The sequence below is a fragment of the Limanda limanda genome, chromosome 3, assembly GCF_963576545.1.
Source record: "Limanda limanda chromosome 3, fLimLim1.1, whole genome shotgun sequence".
NCBI classification, from domain to species: Eukaryota; Metazoa; Chordata; class Actinopteri; order Pleuronectiformes; family Pleuronectidae; genus Limanda; species Limanda limanda.
The window spans coordinates 9,255,250-9,282,013 of NC_083638.1; the positions used below are offsets into that span (position 1 = coordinate 9,255,250).

At 42.0% G+C, this 26,764-nt stretch overlaps 2 protein-coding genes across 4 annotated transcripts; one reads left to right on the plus strand and one right to left on the minus strand.

The window, feature by feature from the left end:
- Window positions 1–1,746: 1,746 nt before the first annotated feature.
- LOC132998861 (uncharacterized) lies at window positions 1,747–12,638 on the plus strand. Its single transcript, XM_061068607.1, has 8 exons — window positions 1,747–1,767; window positions 7,378–8,576; window positions 9,166–9,336; window positions 9,416–9,611; window positions 10,280–10,492; window positions 10,618–10,760; window positions 11,271–11,406; window positions 12,432–12,638. The coding sequence occupies exons 1-8, from the start codon at window positions 1,747–1,749 to the stop codon at window positions 12,636–12,638; spliced, it is 2,286 nt and encodes a 761-aa protein (XP_060924590.1).
- A 269-nt stretch (window positions 12,639–12,907) lies between these two features.
- usp8 (ubiquitin specific peptidase 8) lies at window positions 12,908–26,686 on the minus strand. Of its 3 annotated transcripts, XM_061067686.1 has the most exons (20): window positions 26,543–26,686; window positions 26,158–26,191; window positions 23,415–23,583; window positions 21,823–21,967; window positions 21,640–21,725; window positions 21,394–21,535; window positions 21,003–21,045; window positions 20,676–20,847; window positions 20,340–20,502; window positions 19,978–20,119; window positions 19,367–19,641; window positions 18,777–19,256; window positions 18,129–18,203; window positions 17,743–18,041; window positions 16,728–16,949; window positions 16,421–16,631; window positions 15,154–15,390; window positions 14,827–14,969; window positions 14,586–14,718; window positions 12,908–14,468 (listed from the first exon to the last, which is right to left on the minus strand). In XM_061067686.1, the coding sequence occupies exons 3-20, from the start codon at window positions 23,516–23,518 to the stop codon at window positions 14,310–14,312; spliced, it is 3,231 nt and encodes a 1,076-aa protein (XP_060923669.1). In that variant the 5' UTR covers window positions 23,519–23,583; window positions 26,158–26,191; window positions 26,543–26,686; the 3' UTR covers window positions 12,908–14,309. The 3 variants fall into 3 exon arrangements, with proteins under 3 accessions (XP_060923669.1, XP_060923670.1, XP_060923671.1); XM_061067687.1 differs by lacking the exon at window positions 26,158–26,191; XM_061067688.1 differs by lacking the exons at window positions 26,158–26,191; window positions 26,543–26,686 and adding an exon at window positions 24,204–24,280.
- Window positions 26,687–26,764: the final 78 nt, after the last annotated feature.

Consider the following 26,764-nt stretch of genomic DNA (forward strand, 5'->3'; position numbering starts at 1 on the left):
TGGAGGCCGATCATGATTCGTGGAATCAAGGCCTAAAAACTCTCAAAATGGCGGATTGACTACAAAACAAGATGGCGGAGCCGTTATGAATTTAGAGCCAGAATAGGAGGAGAGAGGGAGAGAAGGCGTGGCAATAATAGACTCAAGATGGTGGTTTAACTTAACGTTATCCAAAATGGAGAATATGTTAATGACCATGTGGTCGGAACTCACAATGGTGGTCGCCAGATGAATTACACAAAGGAAATTTCAGACAAAGAGAATTCTTATCTCTGCTTGGCTTTGGGGGCCGAATGGTTTCCAGATGTGTTCAGCCTCTCTGAATATAGATTTAACTATGTGACATGAACTGTATTATAAATACAGATCGGAAACGGGTGTATACTAGGTTTAGGAGAAGAGAGAGAGAGAGAGAGAGAGAGAGAGGGAAAACATGCAAGGAGAGTTCAAAGAAGCTCTTAAAACACGCCAGAGATAGATTAACAGTGATTTAACCACTCAGCCCCAAGCGGACGTTGTGGGCTGAGTTTCTGATCGGTAAACTCACTGCAGACTAACACAGACGTTAACAGCGTGGCTGGAGGCTTTCCTCGCGGCGCTCAAACACTAAACAAAACCCGGAAATGAACCGGAAGTAGCGGCTCGTAGTAGCCGGTTAAACAATGAGACTCAGCGGTCTCGCAACAAATACAATCAAATATTAAACAATATGCTACATATCTGCCCAGATAATCAAGTCTCTTACTGTACAACCCTCGCGATGTGCCTGCGCGTCTGCGCGAATGTGCCGGGGGCCATTGAATCACGTGGTCTCTCTCACGAGCGGAGCTCCGGGCTCGGCCGCTGGACCGGAAAAGGAAGCGAATTCTTCTTGCTGCCTTGACGGAATGAAACTTCGCCTTTCTTCTGTAACAGCGGAGAACGTGCTGGTTTACAGGAACGGAGTGAATTAGAAAAAGTCTATGGAAGTGTCGGAGTCCGTCCAGCGGGGCACTTCCTGTTTCGGTCTTCAAGTTAAAACAGCAAAAAGTCCTATCAAGATAAAACTTCGACTAAAATAAAAGAAGAAATAAAAACTTCAAATAAAATGATATTAAACAAACGTCTAATCGCCTCCTTAGTTACTGAGTCGTGAAGTTAGGCCCCTGGTGGGTCTGGAGACGACTTGAGCAGGGTGAAAAGAGACAGATTTTTGGGAGCACAGTTCTTTTGTAGCACCTGGGAGGTACCAGCCCCCCTGGAGGAGGGGTCAGGGGTCAGTGTTGCCTTCGCCCAATTGAAAGGTCAGAAGTCAAGTCTCAGGGAGTGGCTTACAGTGGGGTCCTTCACAGGACCCAGGAAGTGATCTGCTGCCACATGGAGATAAGGGCTCCATGCTGGATTTTTAAATGTAAGGGGTCTCCTGAGGTTGGTCTCACGGTTTACGACTCATTGTTGAAACTCAGATCACTGGGGCCTCAGTCCCAACAGCGGTAACGCCGCAGTAGCTTGATTATATAAATGCTCGAAATGATTGAAATCATGCAGAAAATTACATTTATAGCATAGATCAGTGGACAAATATTAATATTTCTTTTATCTTATGTTATTTCTTTTTTACTTTTCATGATGACAGGTTCTGCGTCCCCTGACCACACGTCCCTGCTCCAGACCCTGTCTATTGTGTTAGTGCCATTTGTTTCATTGTGTAAACCAGCTTTCACTATGTAAATAATCTCCATTTCCATCCATTTAATTTAGCAGATGATGACTTTCAGAGTCAGGCAGGTTCAGAGGCTGGTAGTCGATCTTGGTCAGAAGCTGCAGCTAGCAGGTCTTGTGCACCTCTGGCCAAACTTCTTTCACCATGGCAGGGAAAAATAAAATGACTGAAGAGAGGATTAACGAATGTCACCGAACAGTGACTAAGTTTGTGGTGAAAGGTTTGCACCCTTTTACTACGGTAGATGCCCCAGATTTTCGGTAGGTTCATTTGTTGTATTTTGTCTGACATGCCAGCTAAAATAGAATGTCAAAGTTGCATGTTGTTATTCTAACCAGCATAGTTCTGTTCCATTCCTTCATCCCACTATATATTTTCTATAGGGAGATGACAAAGATTATCAACCCAAGGTATAAAGCCCCAAACAGAGACAGTTTGGCAAACCAACTGATCCCTGCTTGGTATGAGGTTGAAAAGAAGAATCTTATGTCAGAGCTGACACTTGTCAAGAAGGCAGCCATCACTGCTGATGGATGGACAAGTTTCAGTCAAGACCATTACCTAACAGTAACGCTGCACTGGGTCAGGGATGGCCAGAATAAGGAAAAAGTCCTGAAAACTAAGGTAGTGTACCAGGCACAGACAGGGCCAGCTGTGGAAGAGGAGATAGATGGGATCCTGGAGGAGTTCAAAGTGAGGCAGAAGGTAGTGGCAGCCACCGTCGACAACGCAGCTAATATGAGTGTAGCCGTGAACACTCTTCACATGACCAAGTTGCCATGTTTCGCGCACACACTAAACCTCGGAGCTCAGAAGCTGTACAACTGTCATACGATTTCCAACTGGGTGGCAAGGATTCGTTCTGTGGTTGTTTGGATGAAGAGATCCCACGTGGCCAAAGTTATCCTCAAGGAGAAGCAAGAACTCCTCAGTAAGAACACATTTAAAATACTTTCTTTAAATCATAGCCAAATACGCCAACATACATATGTTAATGTAAATGAGCAGATTATGATCAATTTAAAATGATAAACTACTTGTAATAAAATATTGTTTATTGTAAACTTGTATGTGTGTGTTTGCCTTTCAGAGCTGCCAAAGCACATGCTCCTCTTGGATGTGAAGACGAGATGGAACTCCCTGTTTTTGATGATGGAAAGATTCTGTGAGCAGTTTTCTGCCATCCAAGCTGCAGCTATAGAACCACGGCTAAGAAAGCCCATGCAAAAGGATAAGTAAGTAATACTGTTTAAAAAAGAAAAAATAATAATAATATGGCTTATTTAAAACTTGATGGACTAAAGCAATTAAAAGATTTTTTATGCAATATATATTAAAATGTTTTTGTTATATTGCAGACTGGCCATAATGGGCAACGAGGACTTAAGGAAAGCAGAGGAGTTTGTGCTGCTGATGCGGAAGCATTACACATCCACACTTGCTGTCTCCAGTGACAAAAGTCCAACCTGTGGCCAGATACTGCCTATCCTCCAGAAGTTGCAGAAACATTACACAGTGCAGGCAGATGACCCTGCTTTCGTGAGGAGCGTTAAAGAGAACATTTGGAACGATCTTTCAAAACGCTACCAGGTACAGTGACTGACATTTATTAGTCTATTATTAATAATATATGACATTTAATCATATACACTAAATTAAATTCATATTCAGTAACATTTACCCCTAATTTTGTGTTGTCTGTCCATCTCTTTAAACTTAAGGATGCTGATGTCAAGGCATTCCTGGAGGAGGCCACTGTGTTAGACCCCAGATTCAAATCCAAACTGGATAGGGATGAGATCTGGGACAGGGTCAGGGAAGCAGCAGTGGCAGCAAACTCAGAGGCAGCTGCAGATGAGGTATCTGAATTTGACAATCCCTTTGATTGTAGCACATTTCTCTCTGGCTCTGTGGTTCTAACATGGTGAATTTCTTCAAAAGCTGTCAGAGCAAGGAGAGACACAGAGGCAGGGGGATGAAGAGGAGGAAGAAGATGACTATGCAAATTCAGCTCATTTTGATAAATAATATTGATAGATGGCATGGATTTTTTGATTATTTAATTTAATCCAAACCATTTGGTTATGTCCATTTAATTTCAGACACCAGCCGTAAAGCAGAGAAAAAAGACAGCATTGGAGGAACTCTTTGAAGAGGAGGACCGTGAGCTGCAGTCCCTGCAACAACAACAGCTCCCTGAGTCCATGGCCCAGAGAGTGCATCAAGAGGTCCAGCTGTACAGAAGTCTGCCCTGCATCCCCTCTACGAATAACGCCACCCTTTGGTGGTGGGACCAGAGACACATTTTACCCATGCTGTCAGGTCCAGCTGAGTCCTATCTGTGTGTTCAGGCATCCTCCACCCCATCTGAGAGAGTGTTCTCCACAGCTGGAGACACAATTAGTCCTGAGAGATCCCGTATCCTTCCGGAGAAAGCAGACATGCTTATTTTTCTGCACAAGAATTGTTGATTTTGTTGATTACAATTGCTGGTGCAGACTTGATGGTATTTGCCACTGCTAGTTTAATTTTTGGCAGCTCAGTTTTAATATACCTAGTAGTAACATGTTTAAATTAAACAGAGTAAGTTTTATTTAAGTTATATAAGTTTTATTTTATCGTAATTTCTACAGAAGAATGTCAGGTTTATCTTTAGTTCAAGAGGAATACGTGAATGTTTTTGGTTATTTAAAAAATGTAAATGTTTATGTATACATACTGTATATGGTGTGCATCATTATAGAAAATTATATAAAAGAAAATTAATGTAAATAAACCCGTTTGTGCTCTTTTTTCCCCCCTTGCCCAAAAAGAATCGATAAGAGAATCGAAATAGGAATCGAATCGATAAGCAGGAATCGATAAGGAATCGAAATCGTTAAAATCTTATCAATACTCATCCCTACGCAGTGCACAGGAGTTCATTATCTCGTAGTGTCAAGATGAATTATATAACACACAGAGAGCACAACTTTATTCCACCTATAAATGAAGCGGAATAAAGTTTTATTTTCCTTGTGGATACACTCAGATACTTCTCGTACTATAGGATTTTTGCAGCTTGAGCTAAATGAAAACACAACCTTCTCCTCACCAGGAGTCATCTGTTTCTGGTCTCATAGTTGCATTCATTAAATCGATATTACCGAAAAACCAAAGGTGTAGGGTTCGTTGTTGGATCATAGGCCGGTGTTCTCTGACTCGTGAATCACTCACCAGAGCAACAGAAGGAAAAGCAGATCTGTTGCTGGAATAATCGAATAAGCTGAGACTCCCCAAGCAAAATAAAACCATCAGCTTTGTTATTTTCTTATTCATTGTGTGGAACAGTGAAGTCGTGTGACGTTGGACGCAGTCTTGTGTTGTCTGTGTGTAAATGAATTGCTTTCATTAGAAAGCTCAAAGGTCACAGTGAAGGAGAGAAGACAGTCTTTGATATTGACGGATTAACATATCCTGGACTTAAAAGTGGATTTGATTAATGCACGAGAGCTTCCAGAGCCCTCGAGGTGATTGTGTGATTCTTCCACCCCCGACGATAGAAGGCAGGATATTATCACGACACACTGAGGATACAGTGTATTCTCATGTGAAAACACCAAAGACGCCAAGAGAAAGACTCTTATTATGTGTTCAACTGCTTGTTTTGCATTTTTTACCTCTGACAAGAAGGTTATGTTTTCACCCCTATCCGTTAGTTTGTTTGTTTATTTGTAAGCAGTATCTTGCGAAAACTACTCACGCGGCTTCCATTACATTTTGTGGAGTGGTGGGTCATGACCCAAAGAAGAACCCATTACATTAAATACAGGAATTTTTATATCACTGTCTTTAACATTGGGATATTTCCTCCCTTTACCTTGATTTCTCAGAGAGTGGATCTTTATGAAAAAGAAATGAGGCAAGTTAAGGGAACTGATATTTATGAGTGTGTGACTTTCAGTGTCGATGTAAATAAAAATCTGGATCCAGTGAATTTAAATGTGGTTTCATTAAGGGGTCTGTTGGTCCTTACCAGGGGTGCTAGTTTTTTATGATGATTTTATAATGAAAAGTCTCTTGTTTTAAGGTTTTTTGTTTTTTTTTACATTTCACAGTTGAATAGAGTGGAAGATTACAATCGTGATGTAGCCATTATAAGTTTTTAAATAAATAATCCATTTCTGTCCCCAGATGGTGAAGAATGGATAAAAAAAGCAATAGTTTCTACAGCTGTGACACTTGGTCCTGGTCATGAACCGCATGTATCACAAGAGAGTTCTCCAAAAGCCAAACCATCATCATCGCCACCTGGTGCCCGACTGCAGTATAAAAACCTGCCTCCTCATATAAGTATATAAGTATAGACATGTGAAATTATATGTGAACATCGTTTCACAAGCTCAAAATATAAATTTGCCTACAAATGGGAGAGCTCAGCAAACTCTGTTTTATGGATTAAAAAACTTGTCACGGACTCATGTTCCGGTTCTGTAACTAAATGTTGGTGTTGGCACAACCTCTGAATTTACTTTTAGATCACTGATTGAACCTCGAGGAATTAGCTCATCGTGAGTCAGGGGCCACTGCCAGCAGCGAGACGTGCAGATGAATCAGGAAACGCAATCCGTATAAGCCTCAGCCTCACAGAGATCCAGTTACCAGCACGAAGACGGATACCTGTGGCTCGCAGCTTGATCCCACAATGCACATTTGAAAGTGCTCCAGGTTGTCGGAAAAGACAGGTTCATGTCCTTGTTGCTGCGCTAGTGGCTCCTACTGGGTGGTCAGAACACCTGCATGGAGTGAGGGGGCGGGGGGGGACTCTCAAAGGCCTTTGCAGTACTGTTTAACCTTTCACCCATTCACACACACACATTCATTCAGTCCATCTGCAGCACTTTCTCTATCACACATCACTCACACACTGCCAGCATAGCCGTCAGGGGCAATTTGGGGTTCAGTGTCTCGTCAAAGGACACTTGGGAGAGCCAGGGATCAAACCACTGACTTTGTGTTATAGTGGACGACCCGCTCTACTCCTCTCCTTAGCCATATATAGCTGTCCACCAGGAGTGTGGAGTGTGCTACAAGAGAACTGTAGGGAGAAAAAACATGGGTAGAATGAAAATAAGGGAAAGTAATGCATTTGTGAGTTGTCATATTGTGTCACTAGCAGAACGCTGCAGTACCAAAGATGTACTTGTGCTTGATAACGTGCTGAGCTTTCTCCATTTCTTCTAAATGTCAAGCAAGAGCCTCTAGCCGTGCAGAAAGAGGACAACATGTCATGATAGCTGCACTGGGTCAAAGGGTTGTGTTGAGAGGTTGCCAAGGCACTGTTGTCTGGCTACAGGGAATCAACTTCAACAGCAGATTCTCATGTGTGTTAGTGTGCTTTACGTAGGAGCAGATCAACACACACACACACACACGCACACACACACACACACACACACACACTCACACACACACACACACACACACACACACACACACAAACACACAGAGCCATATATAGATACATGTACAGTTCCACACAGATACCCTGAGGGACGCCTCGAGTGCACAGAGCTCTGAGTCTCCTTATCTTTTCACATCATAAACAGACGACATCTCTTTGTCTTGTCACAGATCCGATGACTCCGTCGTGAGAGAAGCCTTCATCACCTTCTTAAATCTCAGAGAAAGCAGAGATGAAGGCAAAGGCTCTGTCAGTGAGGGAGTGCACCTGGATGTCGGAGGAGTGCCACCCAGTGGACGAGCTGAACAGTCAAACCAAGAGAGACGGCCTCTGTTTGCCAAACATCTTCAAGTGCAAAAAGGTGAAGCCGCTCAGGAGGAGTCACAGCGGCCCCACTTACCAGATCTACTACACTGCCAGGGAGCTCCTGCTGGAGGTGCTGGACAGAGGAGCTGTGCAGGAGCTGATCAGGAGAGCTGCCGGCGTGAAGGCAGGAGCCAATCGACCCCTCTACACCCAGAGCAGGGAGCCGAGGGCTGGTCTCTCCAAGGTGGAGTACTCCGAGGCGTTGACGTGGTTCTCTGTGGTCCTGCAGAGCGGCCTGTCTGTAGGGGACGACAGCAGCTTTGGCTCTGAGCTGACCCTGAAGCTGGATGGATGGCAGAGTGTCCTGAAGAGAAACAGCTTCCAGATAAAAGTCCTGACCCTGAGCAGACTGGGGGATGGAGACAAGCTGGAAGCCCTCTCTGCTTTCTGCAGCCACCTGACCAGGCGCTACCAGGCCTTCTACACACCCGGTCCAAACCTGGCCGTGAAGAAGTACCAGCTCTTCTACCAGCAGGCTCCCTGCCCTCTCCATGTTGCCCTCCTCTGTGACCTGACCTCAGGGTTCATCTGCAACGTGTATCTGTACCGTCCAGAGCAGCTCCAGAGGCAGAGCAGGAAGCCAGTGGTGGAGCAGGTGGTGGAGCACCTGCTGAGGCCGTTCTGCAGCCACAGACACGTGGTTCAGCTGGACAGCTCTGCCTGGATGGACGGCCGGGTCATCTTCTCTGGCCTCGGGCTCAATATTAATTTGGTTCCCACTGTGAAAAGGCCAGTCATGGACCCAGTGATCACAGACTCAGTCTCTCAACTTGTAGCCCACCTGCAGGGCTGGACCGGCCCTGCCCTACTTCCTCTGTTGGACCTGAAAGGACCAGGGGCGGATGTGTTTCTGCCGGGCCTCTGGGTTACGCTGCACACGATCTGCATCAACACATTTGTGCTGCACACACTGCAGAGCTCCGGCAGACAGGTCCACCTGAGAGAGTTCACCAGGACTCTGGCCTCTCAGCTGAACACAGACAGCATCGTCTCTGTGCCTCTTATACCTCAACTCACCAGCAGCTCTCACCAGGACACCAGCCTGGTGAATCTGTCCAAGCAAAGGTGAGCTGACTGTCTATTCATAACATTAGATCTTAATACAAAATTAGAATAAAGACACTTGAAAAATGCTCAAACAAATTAATCCCGCAGTGATAACTTTGTATTTTTGAAAACACTTCTTAAAATATTTCTATAGTTTAATTCGAATTTTGAGTTCATCCACATCAAATAATTAAAGGTTGAGTTATACATTCTTTCAGGAAGATGAACATTGTTTAAATTCAAATAAGTGCATGAACTACTGTACTATACCGTTTCTATATTGATAAAGGTTTTACTCAGATCACTACGAGTGGACTTTGCGTGCATAATGTTAAGCAAAACACTCAGTCAGGTTTATCTGCCATTTTGTTTAGAAAAGTGGAAAAGCCTGCCACAATTTCAAAGATGTAAATATTAAATTAACAATTATTTTCTCAATAAATCACTTCACCATTTAAATTGATTTAAATAGTTGTGGATCAATTCTCTGGTGAAGAACGGAACTTTTCAGACATAGAAAACATATTTTTAAAGTTACATGTGCATAGACACTGACATTGTTTTGTGTTCTGTTCCTTCACTCTCCCTCCAGAGTTAACACTACCAGCTCTGCTGATCCGATTGGAATTGAGAGAAAGAGGTGGAACATACCTGGAGTTTGTGGTTTGGACAACTTTGGAAACTCCTGCTACCTGAATGCTGTGCTGCAGTGCCTGTGCTCCACTGTGCCGCTCGTGGAGCATCTCCTCAACCAGGACAACCGCAAAGAGCTGGCAAGGTTGATCTCACACACCATCTCTCGTTGGTTGAATGTTGACCGCCATGTTTTTCCCCTGGTTTAAACTCTGCTCTTGCAGGTCCAGGTGCCGAGTGGCCGAGGTGTTTGTGCGCCTTCTGGAAGAGATGTGGCTGGGCCGGGGCTCCAGCTGTGCCCCGGTGGAGGCTCGATCTGTGCTGGTCTCCGTCCTCCCCCAGTTCAACAACTACTCCCAGCAAGACGCCCAGGAACTGCTGCTCTTTCTCCTAAACGCGCTCCACGACAACCTGAAAAATGTGCGGTGACCTCCATCTCATCTGCACCGTCACTATGTATCCATCACTGATCAGACTCTTGTGTTCACACATGCGCTGTGTGGTGTCTTCACCTGCTTCCAACCTTGCTTTTACATTTAACTGTTCTTGTGTTACATATATTGTATTGTCTCCTAATCTGATGTTGGTTTTACTTGAATTATTCATTTGTCTATTCATGATATTATGTGAGGTATCCTTGGGTGTCTAGAAAGGCACTGTGAAATAAAATGTATAAATCTTATTATTATTACCACAGACAGAATCAGGAACCTCCGCACCAACGCTCTATCTTGTGAAAAAAAGTTTATCTGGATCAATTCCACAAAGTATGGCCTTTTTCCTTGAGCTTAGTAAAACAGGTGTGTCTTATTTGTCTTGGGTAATACAACAATTCAGCATTGGTTTGAATATCAGATTTTTTAAATCAAGTTCCATTAACTATTCCCTGAGAAATCAGGGAAAATGCAAAAAAATATCTTTCAATTAAAAGAAAATAATTCCCAGATCGGCACCAACTTTCATGGAAATCAGGTTGTTGTTTAGTGTAAATCTGCAAACTAACAAAAAACAAACAAACAAACGCAGATGAAAACATAACATCTTTGACACTGGTAATAAATCTGTGTTTGTTTGTGTTTAATTACAAGGTTGCAAAGCGCCAGATGCGACGGATGAAAAAAGACCAGAGCAGAAACTGCACCACTGCAGCCGGAGACTCCACCATTGTCTCACATCTGTTCGAGGGTCAGCTGAGCTACACAACCCTCTGCACGCACTGCAACCTGCAGGCTCACAGCACACAGGCCTTCACCGTCCTGTCCTTAGCCCTCCCCACGGACGTCCTCAGGTGCTCCCTTCAGGTGCCTTTCAACATCAGTTCATATCTTTAAACATCACCATCACTGGGTGCATGTCACATTCTAACTGGTCTTGCCTTGTTGTTCTCTGGTTTCTATCTCCTTCCCTCTGCCTCCGGGTTGAGCAGGACTGCCTGTCGCTGTTCTTCGAGCAGACTGTCCTGAGCAGAGGAGAGACCATGCTGTGTTCCGTGTGTAGACTCAGGAGAGAGACGGAGGTGCTGACGTGTTTGGACAAACCGCCCGAGATCCTGATTCTCCACCTGAAACGGTGGGTGTAAAGGAACCCTGGACCCTGAGGCTGCAGGTTTCATCAAGGAATCATTGGTTATTGTAAATTAATATAATCATTGTTACTATTAACTATATTGTCTGTTTTGAACAAGGAGAAAAGATATTGATTTGGGGTAAATGTGGATAATGTGCAAAGAAAAATTAAAATCAAACTGGAGAAAAGGAGGAGCGAAATAAATAAAAACAAAACAAAGGCAGTTATGTGATTTAATTAAATATATGCCATCCTTAAATGGATGGCATAAACTGCCAAGCATATACACCTACTTTAGTAAGTTTGCATATTAAGTAAGAGACCTTCACAGTAACTAACCCTCAGTCAACAAGAGTCATGCATTTCTTATGCACTAACATGAATTATGTAATGTTTTCTATAATGAAAGCCACAGTGTTTAAACAGCCCTGAGATGCCTGAGTGATAAAGTTGTGTGTATTATTGGCTTGTAACACAAACTGAAAATCAACCTGATCTGTTTCTGCTCTGTAGGTTCAGTTGTAAAGGGAAGAATCAGGTGAAGCTGAGGACGAATGTTGTTTTCCCCATGAAGCTCGATCTCACTCAGTTTCTGTCCAGCTCAGTAAAAAACACCTCATGCTCTTCATACCGCCTCTACGCTGTCGTGGTGAGTTAACACAAACGCACAGACGCACACACACACACACAGAGAAAGAACCCTACTTACATATTAAAAGATTTAAAAGCTGAAATAGTACTTGGCTGCTAATTTAACAGCATTAACGTCAATTAACCAATAATGTCTGGAAGGAATCTTGAAGGAGCAGTTAGATATATTTTTCACCGTCTTTGTTGCTGCAGTTTTGTTATGTGTTACAGCCTCATTCCTAAAGTAGCTTGGTCAGATATATTAGCATAAGTTGTGTAGTTTATTGTCTAGGGTTTTCATTTTTGTTTGTTTGTGTAGAACCCCCATCCACAGTGTTGTCATATTTTTCTGCTGCCATGTTGGTGAAAGTCAGTGGCTGGAGGCCTCATGTTTTCAGGTCGTCGGTCCATCCGATTGTTGTGAACAAGATATTTCAAGAATGTCTTGACAAAAGACGTGTGACCTCACAAAACAGAACTTTCTGCTTTGTCAAAGTAAACTTTGAAGAAACCCCTTCAAAGTTTACTTTCAACTTTGGTCCAAATCTTCACTTGGACTTTTGAGGTAAAAGATCACGTTGATCTCACAAACATGTGTTTGACCTCTTGCACATGAAATCTCAAATCTGCCTTTATAGAATGTCTTCAAATTATTTCCAGATGTCACTTGGACTCAAAGATAAAATTATTATATTTCAGTGGTCACAGTGACATCATGAGTCTGGGAACCTGCACTGGTGTGTGGAGGCGCACAAACCCCAGGGTGTTCCTTCTAGTAGTGGGATGGTGTTGTGTTACAGTTTGTACATGAATCACAAGTCAGATCTAGTCTGCAATGGAATTTGTGCCTTGTCAATGATACAGTGCTTAAAAACTAAATGTCCTTATTTTTTTTTTTAATGTATTACTACGCAAGAATGGAAACTGAGTAAAGCACTTACAATTATGAATACACGATATATAATATTTGTATGAAATTGTCTACAAAGCAATGTGTTTCTGAGCTTGTCCAAACTCTCTGTGGTTCCCCCACTCCTTCTCCAGAACCACGCAGGTCACCTGAACATGGGTCACTACACGGCCCTGTGCCACAGCACCCTGACCCGGAGCTGGCACTGTTTTGACGACTCAGCGGTCCGAGAGGTGCAGGATGGATTCGTACAGTCTCCAAATGCATATCTGCTGTTCTACAGTCGCAAGCCTTTCCACAATCCAAAGATCCATGGACTCTATCAGGCCAACATCCAGTAGAGGACTTATAAACATTATTTTTTTTCAATCATTTAAGATTTAAACCTATTTTCGGTCCACTCCTCATCAATAAACCTCAACTCAGTGTCTAATTGCCCGCCTTGTACATCAAATAAAGTAGATCCTATATTGACTTGTGTTCTGCCATTATTCTTTGTTCAGTATTGTCTAACAGCAGGAAAACAAGATGAGAATCAGGGTTTGGCTTCTGCCCTTCAACACATACTTTTATGAAAACAACCTGAAATGCATTGACACAAACACAGACATTATTTTGAAGCAGTTTTAATAAATAGTCATATGAGATTAATATAATCGTTATATCTGAAACAAATGTTTTATGAGCATCGAGAAATAAAATCAACATGTACAAGTAAAAACATTATGATCTCATGCTAGGCAACAATACGGTCAGTCAGGAAGTCGATTCAAATCCTGACACCTCAGATCTCTGGTCCAGAAAGAAAAGGAAATAAAAAAAAGAAGAATATACTCTGAGCTGAATCTTGTCGGTCAGTTAATGTTGATACTTAAAAACGTATGAATATTAGTGAATAAAGCCTCATTTCTTCATATTCTCCAGAGTCTGTACTAAACACAGACAATCAGATGAATCAAAATCCAGCCTCCTACAAAAGTGTTATTTTAAAACTAGCCAAGGAAGATTCCAACTTATCCTAGTAATAGTTCCTCTATATGGTTTTTGTGTTTGAATATAATCATGTAAAGAGTTAAGAGTGTTTAAACAGAGAATAAATTCTACAACAAACTTCACAGCAGGTGGGTTTCATCCGTCACTGGCTGCACCGAGCGAGACGGACAAGGTCTCAGCATCAGTGTGGTTTAAAGCATTCTGCGTCAGGGGTTTGTGTTACATGTTAAACAGTGTGTTCTACATGAACAACTTAAAACTAAGTGCATATTGTGTAAATGCAAGATGGTGAGAAATATGAATAAGCAACTATCTCAGTTCCCTCCTCTCTTTAAGAAAAATGCAAAATTCAACACTCACAGTCTCGTACAGTTCAAGATGAAGTTAAGCATCAGAAGGCTATGGAGTTAAACCCCTAAAACACGTGGGTTGTCTGTATGAATAAGCTGATACTATTATGGCTGCTACTTTCAAGAAAAAAAAATCATAATTTGGTCACTTAACAAATATTCCCCTCAAGTAGTATTTACATTATTCGAATGTGCAACATCAGCATTGTCAGGTTTGTAGATTCCATCTAACTGTAACTCTGCTGGATACACAGAACAAGCTGAGGATCCGTTCTGTGATCCGTCCATCCACACTGTGCAACGCAAATGAGACTGAAGAGCACCTGATCCCGATGTCAGTGCTACAACACAACTACCAAAGTATAGGCGCATCTGTTTAGTCTCTAGATGATCAGTAATATGAGCAGACAGCACGTTTTAAACCGCTATAAAGGTCCAGTAGTAGCTGAAGCACTGCACCATGTGACTGTGCCGCTCTCCGATCAGACGGCATCTCATGGCCACTCGCTCGAGTTCGTCTTTGCGTTCACACGCATGACGAGTTAACCCGCAGCTACGTGCACCACGTTCTCACAGCTGTGATTTTAAAACGAAAAAAAGTTAACAACCTCTCGGCTTGAGCATCGCTGATCTGGCTTCAGTTTTCTCTCTTCATGTCCCACAGCTTCATCACAGGGCAGAGTAAAACAGAATGTAAGCTGCAGACGACTTGACAGAGGAGGTGGAGATTTCTGCCACCTCGTGGTCGTCAAACTTGTACCAGCGCTGCTTGGTGGCGTTCTTACAGTACCCTGTGTAATGGCCGCCATCTAATCCCCCGTAGTGGTTCTGGCAGAGGAAAAGAAGTAGGTTAAGCGTAAGTCTTAAGAGCTAGAAAATGTTTACATTTTCTTTATATAAAAAAAGAAATTCTATATATTAAAAAATAATTTCTCTTCTACTTACAGAAACTCCATAGAGGCCGTATCTCTTCAGGGTCTGTTTGGGTCCAATAACATACTGACCCAGGTCCAGACTGTCGAGAGAAAAGTCTACGGTTGTCTGCAGCTTCTGCTTCCATCTCCCCTCATACGAGAATCTGCAGAGACACAAATCACAAATATAAGTCAGGATTAAAGTTTGGATCTTTCAGTCTCAAAATTGTATCTGAAAATTGCAGACATGGATTTTTAAAAGTTAAACAGACCGTTTTAAGTGCACCAGGAGAATGGGCGGGACTTTCCAGATCTCCAGTTTCTTGGTGGAATCTCTGTGGGCCTTGCAGTGTCTGCAGAACACCTTGTTGTTGTCCGTCAGCTTCTCTTCCTTGGAGAACAGCCTCAGACAATCCTGCCAAGAAGCAGCAAACATTTCAGTATAACAATGTTCAGATTGTAAATTTTCATTTCAAAAGCATGGTCTCATGTGTCGTCAGAAAATTACGATCTTCTGACAAGTTCAAAGCTTTTCAGAACCTCTAAAACAGAAGACTCCTGCCACACTCTTTGATGCACATGTTTAATGACGGCCTGACCTGCAGGGAGCACTTGCTGGTGGAGGCCAGAGGCAGCGACAGGTACATGAAGGTCTCAAATGTCCGGGACTTGCGATGGCAGGTCAGACACTGCACGGTGGACTTGAACTGCCCCTGGAACAGCGCTACGATGATGGACTCGTTCAGCAGCTTGTGTTTTCCCCAGGCCATGTCGGCTGCCGCCTGATCGTCCAGATGGTCGTTCTCCTCCTCCTTGTACCGCTTCCTGTTGTCCGCCTGTCCCCAGAGACGGAAAGACAACAAGATGGTAAACAGGAACAGGTGCAGCTTTAGGTGAGAGCTAAGCCCCTGTCAACGAGTGACGGCAGATTCAACAACTGAATCTGCTATAAACTGCTCATAACTGTAGTACTATAATTTGTGTTTAACAAATTTGTATTCAGCATCCATCTAATCTTGTTCCCTTTCATTAACATGCAGTTCAGCCAGTTCACTCTCAGTATAAGAGGCAGGGAGATATGAAAAGACAGCAGCTAATTAATATCTCATTAATTAGACAGACTGAATTATCAAGTAGCCTGAAGAGGACAGAAAATGGACAGAGATGGGGGGGGGGTCAGCCTGATGGTCTGAACATCACACAGAAGGGACGCGATGAGATGGAGAGTGTGTCATGGTAAATGCAGGTCAACAGCTGTTACACACCTCAACCTTAAGTTTGAAAGAGTGAAAAAAACTAGTAATATAGTCTTAGAATAATTATCTAACAGCTTAACAGCCTTCCCTGTGACAAATGTCTTTGTAAGTAAACATCAAGCTAGTAAAGTGTTTTTTTAAATCATAGAATTTAGTCCTTTCCCCCATTCGGATGCACATGAAGCCGGTAACGATCAGTCGATACAGGCAATGAGGCACGTCTTGGGTCTACATGCACAGAGGCTCTGACGGAGCATCGGACCAGACAGATGCAGACACACCACACTCACACTGCTGCAGGAGGACCAAGGACACACAGCTATTTACTTACTCTCTAATTTGCCATCAAAATGAAACCAAGTGAAAAAACAGAAAGAGGGAAAATAATACTAAGTTCTTAATGTTATCAGGCAAATGCAACAACATACAGGGGTAGTAGAAGGCAAAACAAGCCATATTTGAGGACTGAATTACTTAATATTTACAGTAAAATTGTATTTTAAATACAGGGTGGGTATATTTAGTTTCTTTTGCTCCAAGCAGATCTTTTTGAGACTTTAGTTACTGGTGTATATGTCCTTGATTAGAAGGAAACCAGTGTGCACTCTACCTTGTTCAGGTCCTCGTGCAGCCCGTCCATGAGGAACAGCAGCAGCTCCTGGGAGTCTTGCTGGTCGTAGCCAGCAAACTGCTCGTTGATCTTGCCTATGGTGATCTTGAAGTCTCGCGGACTGATGCACTTGTACAGACCGGACCACAGCGCCTTCATGATCACGCCAAACTCCTCTGCCACCTCCCCTTTATGACCAAGGATGTTGTACCTGGCAGAGGAAGACATCAGAGAAAGATATGTTCAACATCTCCCCTCACAGATGATTCTTCATTGGAAAGTAATTCAAATTTCTCTGGGCCCTGACCTGTTGATGTCCTCCATGTAGTAATTGTTGTTGAAGTACTCAGCCATGGCCGGGGTGTTACACAGACACTGCAGGATGGAGTTCATGTAGCATGTGTTTCCAAGGTTACGAAGGCCAGTCAGTGACGTGCCCTGACCTCCAAAAGTAGGATTCAGGCTGCGAATTTTGGCAGCTGACGGCCGCGTAATCTCCACTTTCGAATAGACTTTAGCATTGACAGGTCTAGAGAAAAGAACAGAACAATCAGAGAGAATACCCGACCAGTTTAGGAGTAATATTGAAAAGACTGCAGCACTGGATTATTCCAATAGATTTCAGTAATAGGACATTATGTAGGTATCAGAGTGGCTGCAAAATCCAAGATAGACTCATGACTCAATCTATAAAGGGCTGATCAAAGTGCACATTAGTAAATGTTTGCACATCTTAATTTGACGCTTAGATTACATATTACTCTTGTTTCACCTGCATCCAAAAACAGGCTCTAACTACACTTTGAAATACAGCCGTTTAACGGCTGTATGACGACCCACACAGGCTAAGTCCAGATTTGTCCTCAACATCTAGAAATCTATAATAAATCATTAACTTGCAAGCAATCCCAGCAGTGAGAGCGACCTATACTCCCACAGATTAGCACAGTGAGAAGAAGATTAAAATCGACCGCAATAAAATGAAGATAATCCTGTAATAAATGCTTCATCTATGATTATGTTGTGAGCTGTACCTGCTCCTCTAAACAAAAAATGTTTTACAAATTCACTTTTGCGAATAACAAACGAATGTATTTTGTTTTCTGTAATACAAAACGTACCTGACAAACAAATACACTACATATTTTGAATAAATTATGATTCATAAACAAATACAATAAATAAAATATAATAATAAAAAAAAGTTGAATCATCTGTCATATTTTTACAGAGGTATTTTTGGCTTTATAATAATATAATGTACGGAGGTTTATTATCAGTGCTGCGTCTGGTGGGATAGAGAAGCCACACATGGGCCTTACTTGGTTTCTCTGTTGATCGTGGGTATGACCGCGGCGACGGTCGGGACGGAGACTTTCTTCTGCGCCTCCTCTCTCAGGTCCTGGCTGATGTCAGGGGAGGAGTAGGAGCGTTTCAGTTTAGACTGTTCCCGCTCGCCGTCGGTTTTGGCATCCTGCTCAGCTGGTCGTGGCGGTTTCTGTTTAGCTGTTGGCGGAGTGGAGGGTGGGGTCTGTGGAACCGAGACCTCAGGAGGGTACAGGTGCACGCGGTTGGTTGGAGAATGGTAGTATCGGTACGTTCCAGTAACGGTGTCAAGAAACTATGAAGAAAAAAACAACAACGGAACATTAGGTGGAAACTAACAATCAGAGGGAAATTATTATTTCTCAATTTAAACATGTGGTACCTTCATCCAGCCATCTGGAAGGCCTGGTACGCTCCTGCCCATCTCTTCACTCCTTGCTCTAGTCAGGGGCTCCCTCTGTGGAACAAACACACAAACACACTCTATTTTAAGTTCTAAAATAAAATATTGACTTATACCGCATCCAACGTGCATTTATATTAGTGATGAAAACTGATAACGTTGTTTTAATGTATCCCAGAGGAGAAGACAGAGAGAGAGAGGACGAAGCAGCGGGACAACATGGGCTGATGGGTGAGCCTGAGAGCATCTGAAAGTCATGTGATGTAATAAAATGAACTATACCATTATGTAAACACACAACATGCAAATGTCTGGTATAAAGAGGTTATTACATCATTCAATGTAATAAAGAATTGTCCTCTGGGCTCTTCTAAATAAATGAGTACCGAGAAAAAGTTATTTCCGTTCGTGAGATCATTTTGATGGATGTTGTTTGCGATTATATGGATATGTGGTCTCATTGTTTACATGACGTCAAAAGGATTTCATGTGTTTACTTTTTGCCACAGACCTAAAACACTATGTATGGAAAGTAAGGGTTTCATATAATCCCTGTTGCATGATTAAGTAAAATGCTTAAGCGGCCTTTAAGACTCAGTGGTGTCATTGACAGAAACCAGGACTCACCTTAATTTCACTAACAATGTGGTTGGGAGCCGGTGAATCCAGAGACATACTCTTTGATGGTGCGTCAGAGTTCGGCTCCTTTCCCCAGGTCCTGTTCTGTTTGTCTTCCTCTTCTTCTGCCTTTTGCCTTTCCAGTTTCTTTTTCTCCTGATGCTTCGTCTCATCTTCTTCCTTTGTCATCGTCTCACTCTCCTCTCTTTCTTTCAGCTCTTTCTGTTCCTTCTCCCGGCTCTCTTCCTCTAAACGCCGCGCCTGGGTGCGTTTCTCCTGCTCTTGCTTTGCCTTCTCCATCACTGCCACCACCTCCGAGTGAATCTGACTTTGCTCCTCCTTCGACAGTGAATTGTTGGGCATGAAGGATGGTTTGCCCGTGCGGTCAGGGACAACTGGGCCATTCAGGCTGGAGTCCTTCGCTGAACCGTTCTGGCTGGGCTTAGGCTCGTCTGACACCTGGACAAAGGGTTTCTTGGCACGGTCAAACTAGGGAAAAGAGAATGTGAGGGTAAAAGATAACATGAGATGTTTAGAGACTCTTTGAGTAGTTTTTGTATACTTCAAAAGGTTTGCAGTCATCAATGTTGATAAGATACCTGTGGAAAGGCTTTGGCTGATGCAGGTGACTGGCAGGATGGGCCCTTTTTATTAAGGTCCGGACCAGAATCAGTGGACACATTGACGTGCGAATTGACAATGTCGGGCAATACGTCGATAACCATGGAGGTTTTAGATGTTGGGGGATCTGCTGGTGTCACACCATTCACCAACACAGGACCTGTGGCTTCCGGAGGCTTGTGTATGACTTCAGGCTCTGGTGGAGGCGGGGACGGGGGCTTTGGTTCCTCTAGGGACGGGTAGCTGAAGTTCACTGTTAACACATCAAATAAAATTCAAAAATAAAAATAAGAAAGTACTTCATTCATAAAAATAAAGACTCAAAAGATAAGATTCACATTTCAAGTGAGCTATCGTTAAACACAAGACTGTGTGAGCCAAAGCCGTTTTCTCTGAAATGCTGCTAACAAATCTCAGCTGACTGTTGATGCGTCACTGGCAGGAGGCAGAGGATCAGTTTCAAAACACGAGCATAGTGTAGCACATGAGGTTCAGAAATACAGTCAATACCAGCAAACACATACTTATTCACAGAAGCTACATTAATGCTACTTCTGACCAGGGTCAATAAAGATTGTGTGATACTCACACTGAGGGAGGGTGCTGGGGATATTCTGTCTGGGGGGCCGAACTTTAGCGTTGGTCGTGTACATGGGGTAAAACAGCAGCCAGTTCTCGTAGCCGCCCTCCAACACCAGTGGTTCACTACGCAGGATGGTCCTGCTGTCCCACTGTGGAGTGCACACAACACATTAGTGGATCCTGAGGGAAAGTCACACAAAAGTCGCGAGTCCACAAATGGTACACACACACACACACACACACACACACACACACACACACACACACACACACACACACACACACACACACACACACACACACACACACACACACACACACACACACACACACACACACACACACACACACACACACACACACACACACCTTGAAGAGTGCATCTTTGAGGCTCTTCAAGGTAGTGCCCAGTTTAAGGTCAGTGACAGAACTGAACCAGTCCAGCAGGACAATATAATCCACAAATCCTCGCTGCCTCCAAAGCTCTTTGGAAACATCCGGTAGCTTTGTCTCAATCTGAGTCACGGTGATTCTGAAAAGTCATGAATGCAGTTCAGAAGGTCAGGTTTAGACATTCAAACCTTTTATGAAAGGAAAAGAGATAAGACATAAACAAATATTATCAGTCAAAAGCGAAATCAGAAATTAAACAGCGAGTTTCAGTTGAAACGATCATGAAGCAAATTCTCCAAACCCCATCCTCACCCTGGGCTGATCGCCTCCTCAGGCACGCTGATGCAGGTCTGCACTGGGACTTGAATGTGGGACTCCTCAAAGTTTGTGTGGCTGCGAGCATCCATCACGATTATTGTAATCGTCTGATCCTTCATCATGTGGAACAGTTTCTCAGCTGTGATCCCACCAGCTGGCACCGCAGCTGTCGGATAAAGTCAGAAATTTAACACCAGACAAAACAGACTTCAATGGTTTGAGAGTTAACATGACATCAGGAGATTTCTCAGATTTTAGGATGATTTTCAACAATAGGTCAAAAGTATGTTTACCAAACTTTTTGTTTGTTATTCTGCTTACCCTTTGAGGTTGCATTCTTCAGCTCATTCTTCTCTCCTTTTACCTGACGTAAAGACATGAGAAATAGATTAAAAATTATTTTTAATACATAATCAATATTGATTAGACTGATTTCACTTGGCATCATTTTCTACTTGCATAAAACACAATACTATGATGACGTTTATATAATCCTATTTGTAATATGTGAATTTCAAATGGGCTTTGTGGTTTAACTGTATCTTTATTGTCAAAGCCTGATAATCACAACACTTGGCTTAAATTCAAATCAACCACTCAAATTATTGTTAAATAATAAGCAAATAAATTAAAGTAAACCTCCTTTAAATTAAACAAATGTGTGTTATTATTCACAAACATTAACCATTTATTCACCATGGGATGTTTCTACCTTTTTGCTGTCCTTCTTGTTTCCTGATGATGCTTTCAGAGACCCTTGACCACCATCTTTCTCTGTCATTTCCTCTTTTCTTTTCTTTTCCTCTTGTCTCTCCTTCTCCTCCAGTTTTTTACGAACCTCCACTTCCTCATACCTATTTAGAAAAGTGAGAATTTGATGAGTAAAACAAAAAAACACTTATGTTCTGATTATCTTGCTACTTATACATGAATGAGGTGTATAACCAGAGCCTCAAACCTGAGTTTAAGACTATCAGAAAGCTTCTCAGCTTCTTCGATGGCTTTCTTGAAGCTGTTTTGCCCAAGCATGGTCATGAAATAGTCCTGTGGAATAGAAAAAAGTTCTTAGAAATAACTTGCAGTACCATCAATAGAAATAATGCTGAAGAATTTTCTATTTCACAATTATTAACTACTATACCGGTTGCTCCTTGAAGTCTGGTCGTTTCTTGATGATATCATATACTGTTAAATACTTCATGTACATCACATAAGCTTTCTCCTCATCTCGGTCCAGACGGCACTCCTCCGCCGCCTTGAAGATTTTGCAGGCACTCTGAACATAGCTGCAACACAGAAAATAAAATAAAAACTTCCATAACAATGAGGTTGTTCAAGTTTGACAGGACTATCTCTTTCCCTTCACTTAATAATACTAGAAAAGCAGCGACACTGATGTCACCAGAGGACTGGGCAATAAAATAACATAAATTATTATCAGTGGCAATATAACAATGACTCATATATATATATATATATATACGGGTATGAAGTTCACGCTTTGACCGAACATTGAGAGGAAGTAAAACACAGAATTGATTAACCTCAGATTTGTAAAGCTAGTGCACTGTACGTTTGGCCTGTGGTGCGCTGGTTGCATGTTTATTCAATATTGAACATGTCATGTGCCTAAATTGCACAATATTCAACTCTGTACTTTCTTGAGGTCTTAACATTACACATGCCAAGAAGGAAGCTGATAATAAGGAAGGGTTTTTGGAATTAGCCTGTTTTGCTGTCTATCCAGTGTTTGTCATTCTGTGCCCCTTCAGAAGAGTTTAAACAACAACCTTAGCTCAGGAGCAACAGTTAATCTGTAAACTTAAGATAAATAATTATGTCATTCATGATGATAATTATCAATTGAGTAAATATATTTTATCCTGAATTAGGTTTGTTCATCCCTACCCTCACTAATTAACTCAATATCTTTCAGTGGTAGTGAATTAAGTACTCATATTCATTACAAATAACAGTCACACATTTAAAATTACACTATATATATTGCAGCAGTGTTTTAGTATTTTCGTTTTTGAATTGGAGCGATAGTTTTATCGTCTTTTAATACAGGTTTGTTGTTTAATCCAGTTGGTTCCCAAACAAGGAGTGGGACCCCAATTACCTCCTTGGTCTAAAAGTACAGATTGCTTTAGTATTTGTTTTGAGGTGTAAAGTTACAGTTAAAGTTACCCCTGCCCACCCCCACCCCTGTAATGATTTGCAGTGGGCCTGCCTGGATACCATAATGATCTATAATGCATCAATAGGCCTTTATTTCAGCATATTACACATTTGATTCATAAAGAGCTTTTTACACTCCGGAAAGGCACTTTATTACTTTATTTGACAGGGACAGTGCATGTTAATAGCATTTCTGTAAATAGGCCACAGTGGTTTTTATGTAAAAGCAACAAAAAACATAAAACTAATTAAATCCACAATCCACATCATAGTCACATATCTAAATACAAGCTAAATAGGATAATCACATTATTAAATAAGGAAGCGTTTTTGGAATTAGCCTGTTTTGCTGTCTATCAAGGGTTTGTCATTCTGTGTCCCTTAAGGAGAGTTTAAACAACAACCTTAGCCCAGGAGCAACAGTTTATCTGTAAACTTAGGATAAATAATGATGTCATTCCTGATGAAAATGATCAATCGAGTAAATATATTTTATCCTGATATCAGTTTTAGCCACATCGCCCAGCTGTCTAGACCCAGACCCTGCGTTACCTCCTGGTGCTCGTCTTGTCCGGCTTGATCTCTGCCTTCTTGTTGAGGTCTCCCAGGGACGTGGACAGGTACAGCTCTCTGACCCCGGTGGACACGGCAGGCATCTCGGCGGTTGTGTTCGGTCACAGGCGGGGAACCGGTCAGTGATGTGCAGCAGCTCCGGACATCTCTGGAAACGACGAGGTAAACAAACACATCCATGTATTATTCCAGCTGTAAATCCCACCCACCAGTGATTAGCATTAGCATTGAGTTAGTGTTTAGCTTAAAACATCATCAACAAGGTCTCGGCGTTAAGGCAAAGAGAGGTTAACTGTCAGGCAGTATCGAATTAGAAAAGAATAGAAATTATAAACCTTCAGATAAAAACATGACAGCGGTAATAAGGCAGATTAAACTAAGTAGCTCCAGCTGTTAGCACCTTAGCCAACGCCAATTAGCTTGTGGCTGTAGTTAGCTTTAGCAGGACATGTCAACAACATTAGGAAAACTTAAATAAACCGATTAATAGCAACAAACTCCAGTGACAGGTCAAGCGACAATATACTCACATAAAAACGATTCAGCTAATCAAATGTAAGCGTTGCAGCTAACTAGCTCGGTTAGTTAGCATGCTAGGTTTCTCACGCAGTTAAACGTCACAGTGAGGTCCTGTGGGCTATTTAACAACAGCACAGGTAGTCGCGGTTGTAATCGCGTTCACCAGGAGAGACATCAACTAGAAATAACGCTGAGTCATGCGTGTACAGTCCAAATGCCTAACGAGAGAACGACACCATCATAAAATACCTTTTACTGATGCGTTGCTGACACTTAAGCTACTTTTTGACAGCTACTTCCTGATTCCTCCTGCCTCTTCTTCTTCCCTAAGCTTCGGCTGCAGCTGCCTTTCATGTTGCAACACCGCCACCTACTGGAGGTTAATTTCCTGCCCCTTGACTTCTGATTTTTTGATTACTTTTTTTATTTTATTTTAAAAGAGGAACAGAACAATAGATAGGTATACTTGGTGTTGTATACAATACCATACAGAAGAATACAAGCCAGGGGTGTTGTACTATATACATATAATAATATAAATATATTGTAGAAGTTTAAGATATAAGTTTTTGTTTGATGATTTGCAAATTAGGCTCAATGTTTTTTATAAAAAAAATTAAACAGGGTTTTTTATTGCTTGTGCTATACAAACACTATCACCCCTATCTTTTTTACGGCCTTGCTCACTTCCTGTAGCATCTCCTGTATGCTGTCCCCGCATGTTGTTGACAGTTCTTTACATTGTTTACCCATTACCACTCAATGTGTTGCATAAATAATGTTTTGTCTTGTTCCGAGTCTTTGTCTCGAGTGTCATTCTGATGCTGTTTGTTGTCCAGATGTTGCATGTTTATGTTTGCTTTGTTTTATGTATAAATCTAAACGTGCATGTTTCAGTGCATGGAGAACCTTAGGCTCTTTAAACATCCATTGCCACCCCTCAGCAGATGTTACGGTGTATCTGCAGTGGTTACTTTTGTTCATCTGTAATGAATTTCTATTCTCTTTATCCTCTTGAGGATTGCAGGGGAGGCTGGACCAAATCCTAGCTGACATTGGGCGAGAGATGGGGTAAAGGTCACCACCGTATCATGCAATATTCACACCTACATTCATAACCCGACCAATTTAGAGGCTCTTATTTACCAAAACCTTGGACTGTGGGGGGAGGAAGCCAGAATACCCAGATAAAAACCCACGTAGACCAGGAAAGTTAACGTAAAGTCACACACAAAAGTCTCAAAGTGTGCAAACCACCGAACATTCTGAACAGTATCCAGAAAAATCTGTTTTTGCATAGATATGTTAATTATTGGCTTTTTTGTGTATAACACTTTCAAAAATGCATAACCACAGCAAAGCAGCTGGCAGTTGTTCTCAGTGATGTAACTTTTGACACATTGATTTACAGACAGTGTCGTCACCAGTGTGTCTCTTTGCTCCTGTCATGTCAAACTAATTGTCCAAATCCTCTTTGTTTCTGACTCTTGGCTTCAACTATCAAACCCAAGGGTTTTTCTTTGTAATCTGATGTGATGTTGATATCCTCAGCTCATTTGAATAAAAGCAACAGAACACGATCCATCATGAAGCACTCTGACTTTGATGTCACAAGCTCCGAATGCACAAATTACCGTTAAACCTCCTTTCATCTGACTCTAAGACGTAATGGCACAGAAGGAGCACAATAGTCACTGTGTGTTCTGCTCCACGTCACGTATCGCTCGTGTGTATTATAACATACACACACACACACACACTCACACAAACCATTACTCAATAGGCTTCCTGCCTTCAGTTTCATCAAAAGTCTCCGTGGCAACAATTGGTCCACTGAAATAAATTAAGCTCAACTGTGATTCAGAGGACTCACAAGATAAAAATGTCCAAATCATGTTTGTGTATTAACATAAAGTTTTAAAATGTGACCTTTTAACAGCAAACTTGGGCTTGAGCCATGTCACACTTTGAACTCAATGAAAGGAACACAGTGTGATATGATGGTGAATGAATGTGTCAACAATGAATCAATTCAACTGCAGACACATTTAAGACACTAACACACATTTACTACTTTATAACCTTCTATAAACCAGATTATCACTCAACAGAGCCAACACCTCCGTCAAGGCCATTCAGTCCCGTTAACTCAATCAAGCTGACTCAAACTTCACACACTCACATATCAGTGTCATAAATGTACCTGATATTTTTCATCAAGATCCATGAACTATTTCCTGGAAAAAAATTTGACAGGAAAATTGTTAAGAAAGTGAAAAAATATCTGATCCAGAACTAAACCGATATTTAACGGGTTCTTCTCTGACCTTTATCGCATTTTTCAACCAAGTTTCCTGGAAATGTGGTCAGTTCTTTTTGATTAATCTTGCTTACCAACAAACAAACGGTGGGATAGATATAACTATCTGTGGTGGAGGCAATAACATCTACGTTTATTAAAATCTGAACTCTTAATATTAATGAATAGAAGTACATGTTTCAAATGTCTTAAACTTTATTACTTTCACTGAATCAATATCTCAAAATCTCTTTAGGCACTGATGTGTGCTCAGCGTGTTTGAACTAACCTTGGATTTTCTACGTCCAACCACTGGCTTCCCCCTGAGGACCGGAGGAGACTCAGCACACGTCGAGCACAATGCCCAGCAAAGAGCAGAGTGTGTGAACAGTCCAGGTGCTGCTCCTGTTATTGTCGGGCTTTGAAAGGCAGAGATAAGCCGTCACATAGATGTGTTTGTTCTCATCATCCTCTTACCTTTGACTGTGTGTTCATTTGTTTAGTAAAGAGA

Bases quoted from the DNA above. Each gene is read 5' to 3' on its own strand.
- LOC132998861 (XM_061068607.1), top strand. From the start codon at position 1,747: ATGACTTTCAGAGTCAGGCAG. The intron at 1,768-7,377 runs GTTCAGAGGCTG...GAGAAAGCAGAG, and splicing joins TGACTTTCAGAGTCAGGCAG to ATGAAGGCAAAGGCTCTGTC. The intron at 11,407-12,431 runs GTGAGTTAACAC...CTCCTTCTCCAG, and splicing joins ACCGCCTCTACGCTGTCGTG to AACCACGCAGGTCACCTGAA.
- usp8 (XM_061067687.1), bottom strand. From the start codon at position 23,518: ATGCCTGCCGTGTCCACCGGGGTCAGAGAGCTGTACCTGTCCACGTCC. The intron at 19,642-19,977 runs GTGAGTATCACA...ATGTGTTAACAG, and splicing joins CCCCAGCACCCTCCCTCAGT to TGAACTTCAGCTACCCGTCC. The intron at 16,632-16,727 runs GTCAGGGCCCAG...TTCCTCTGCCAG, and splicing joins TACATGGAGGACATCAACAG to GTACAACATCCTTGGTCATA.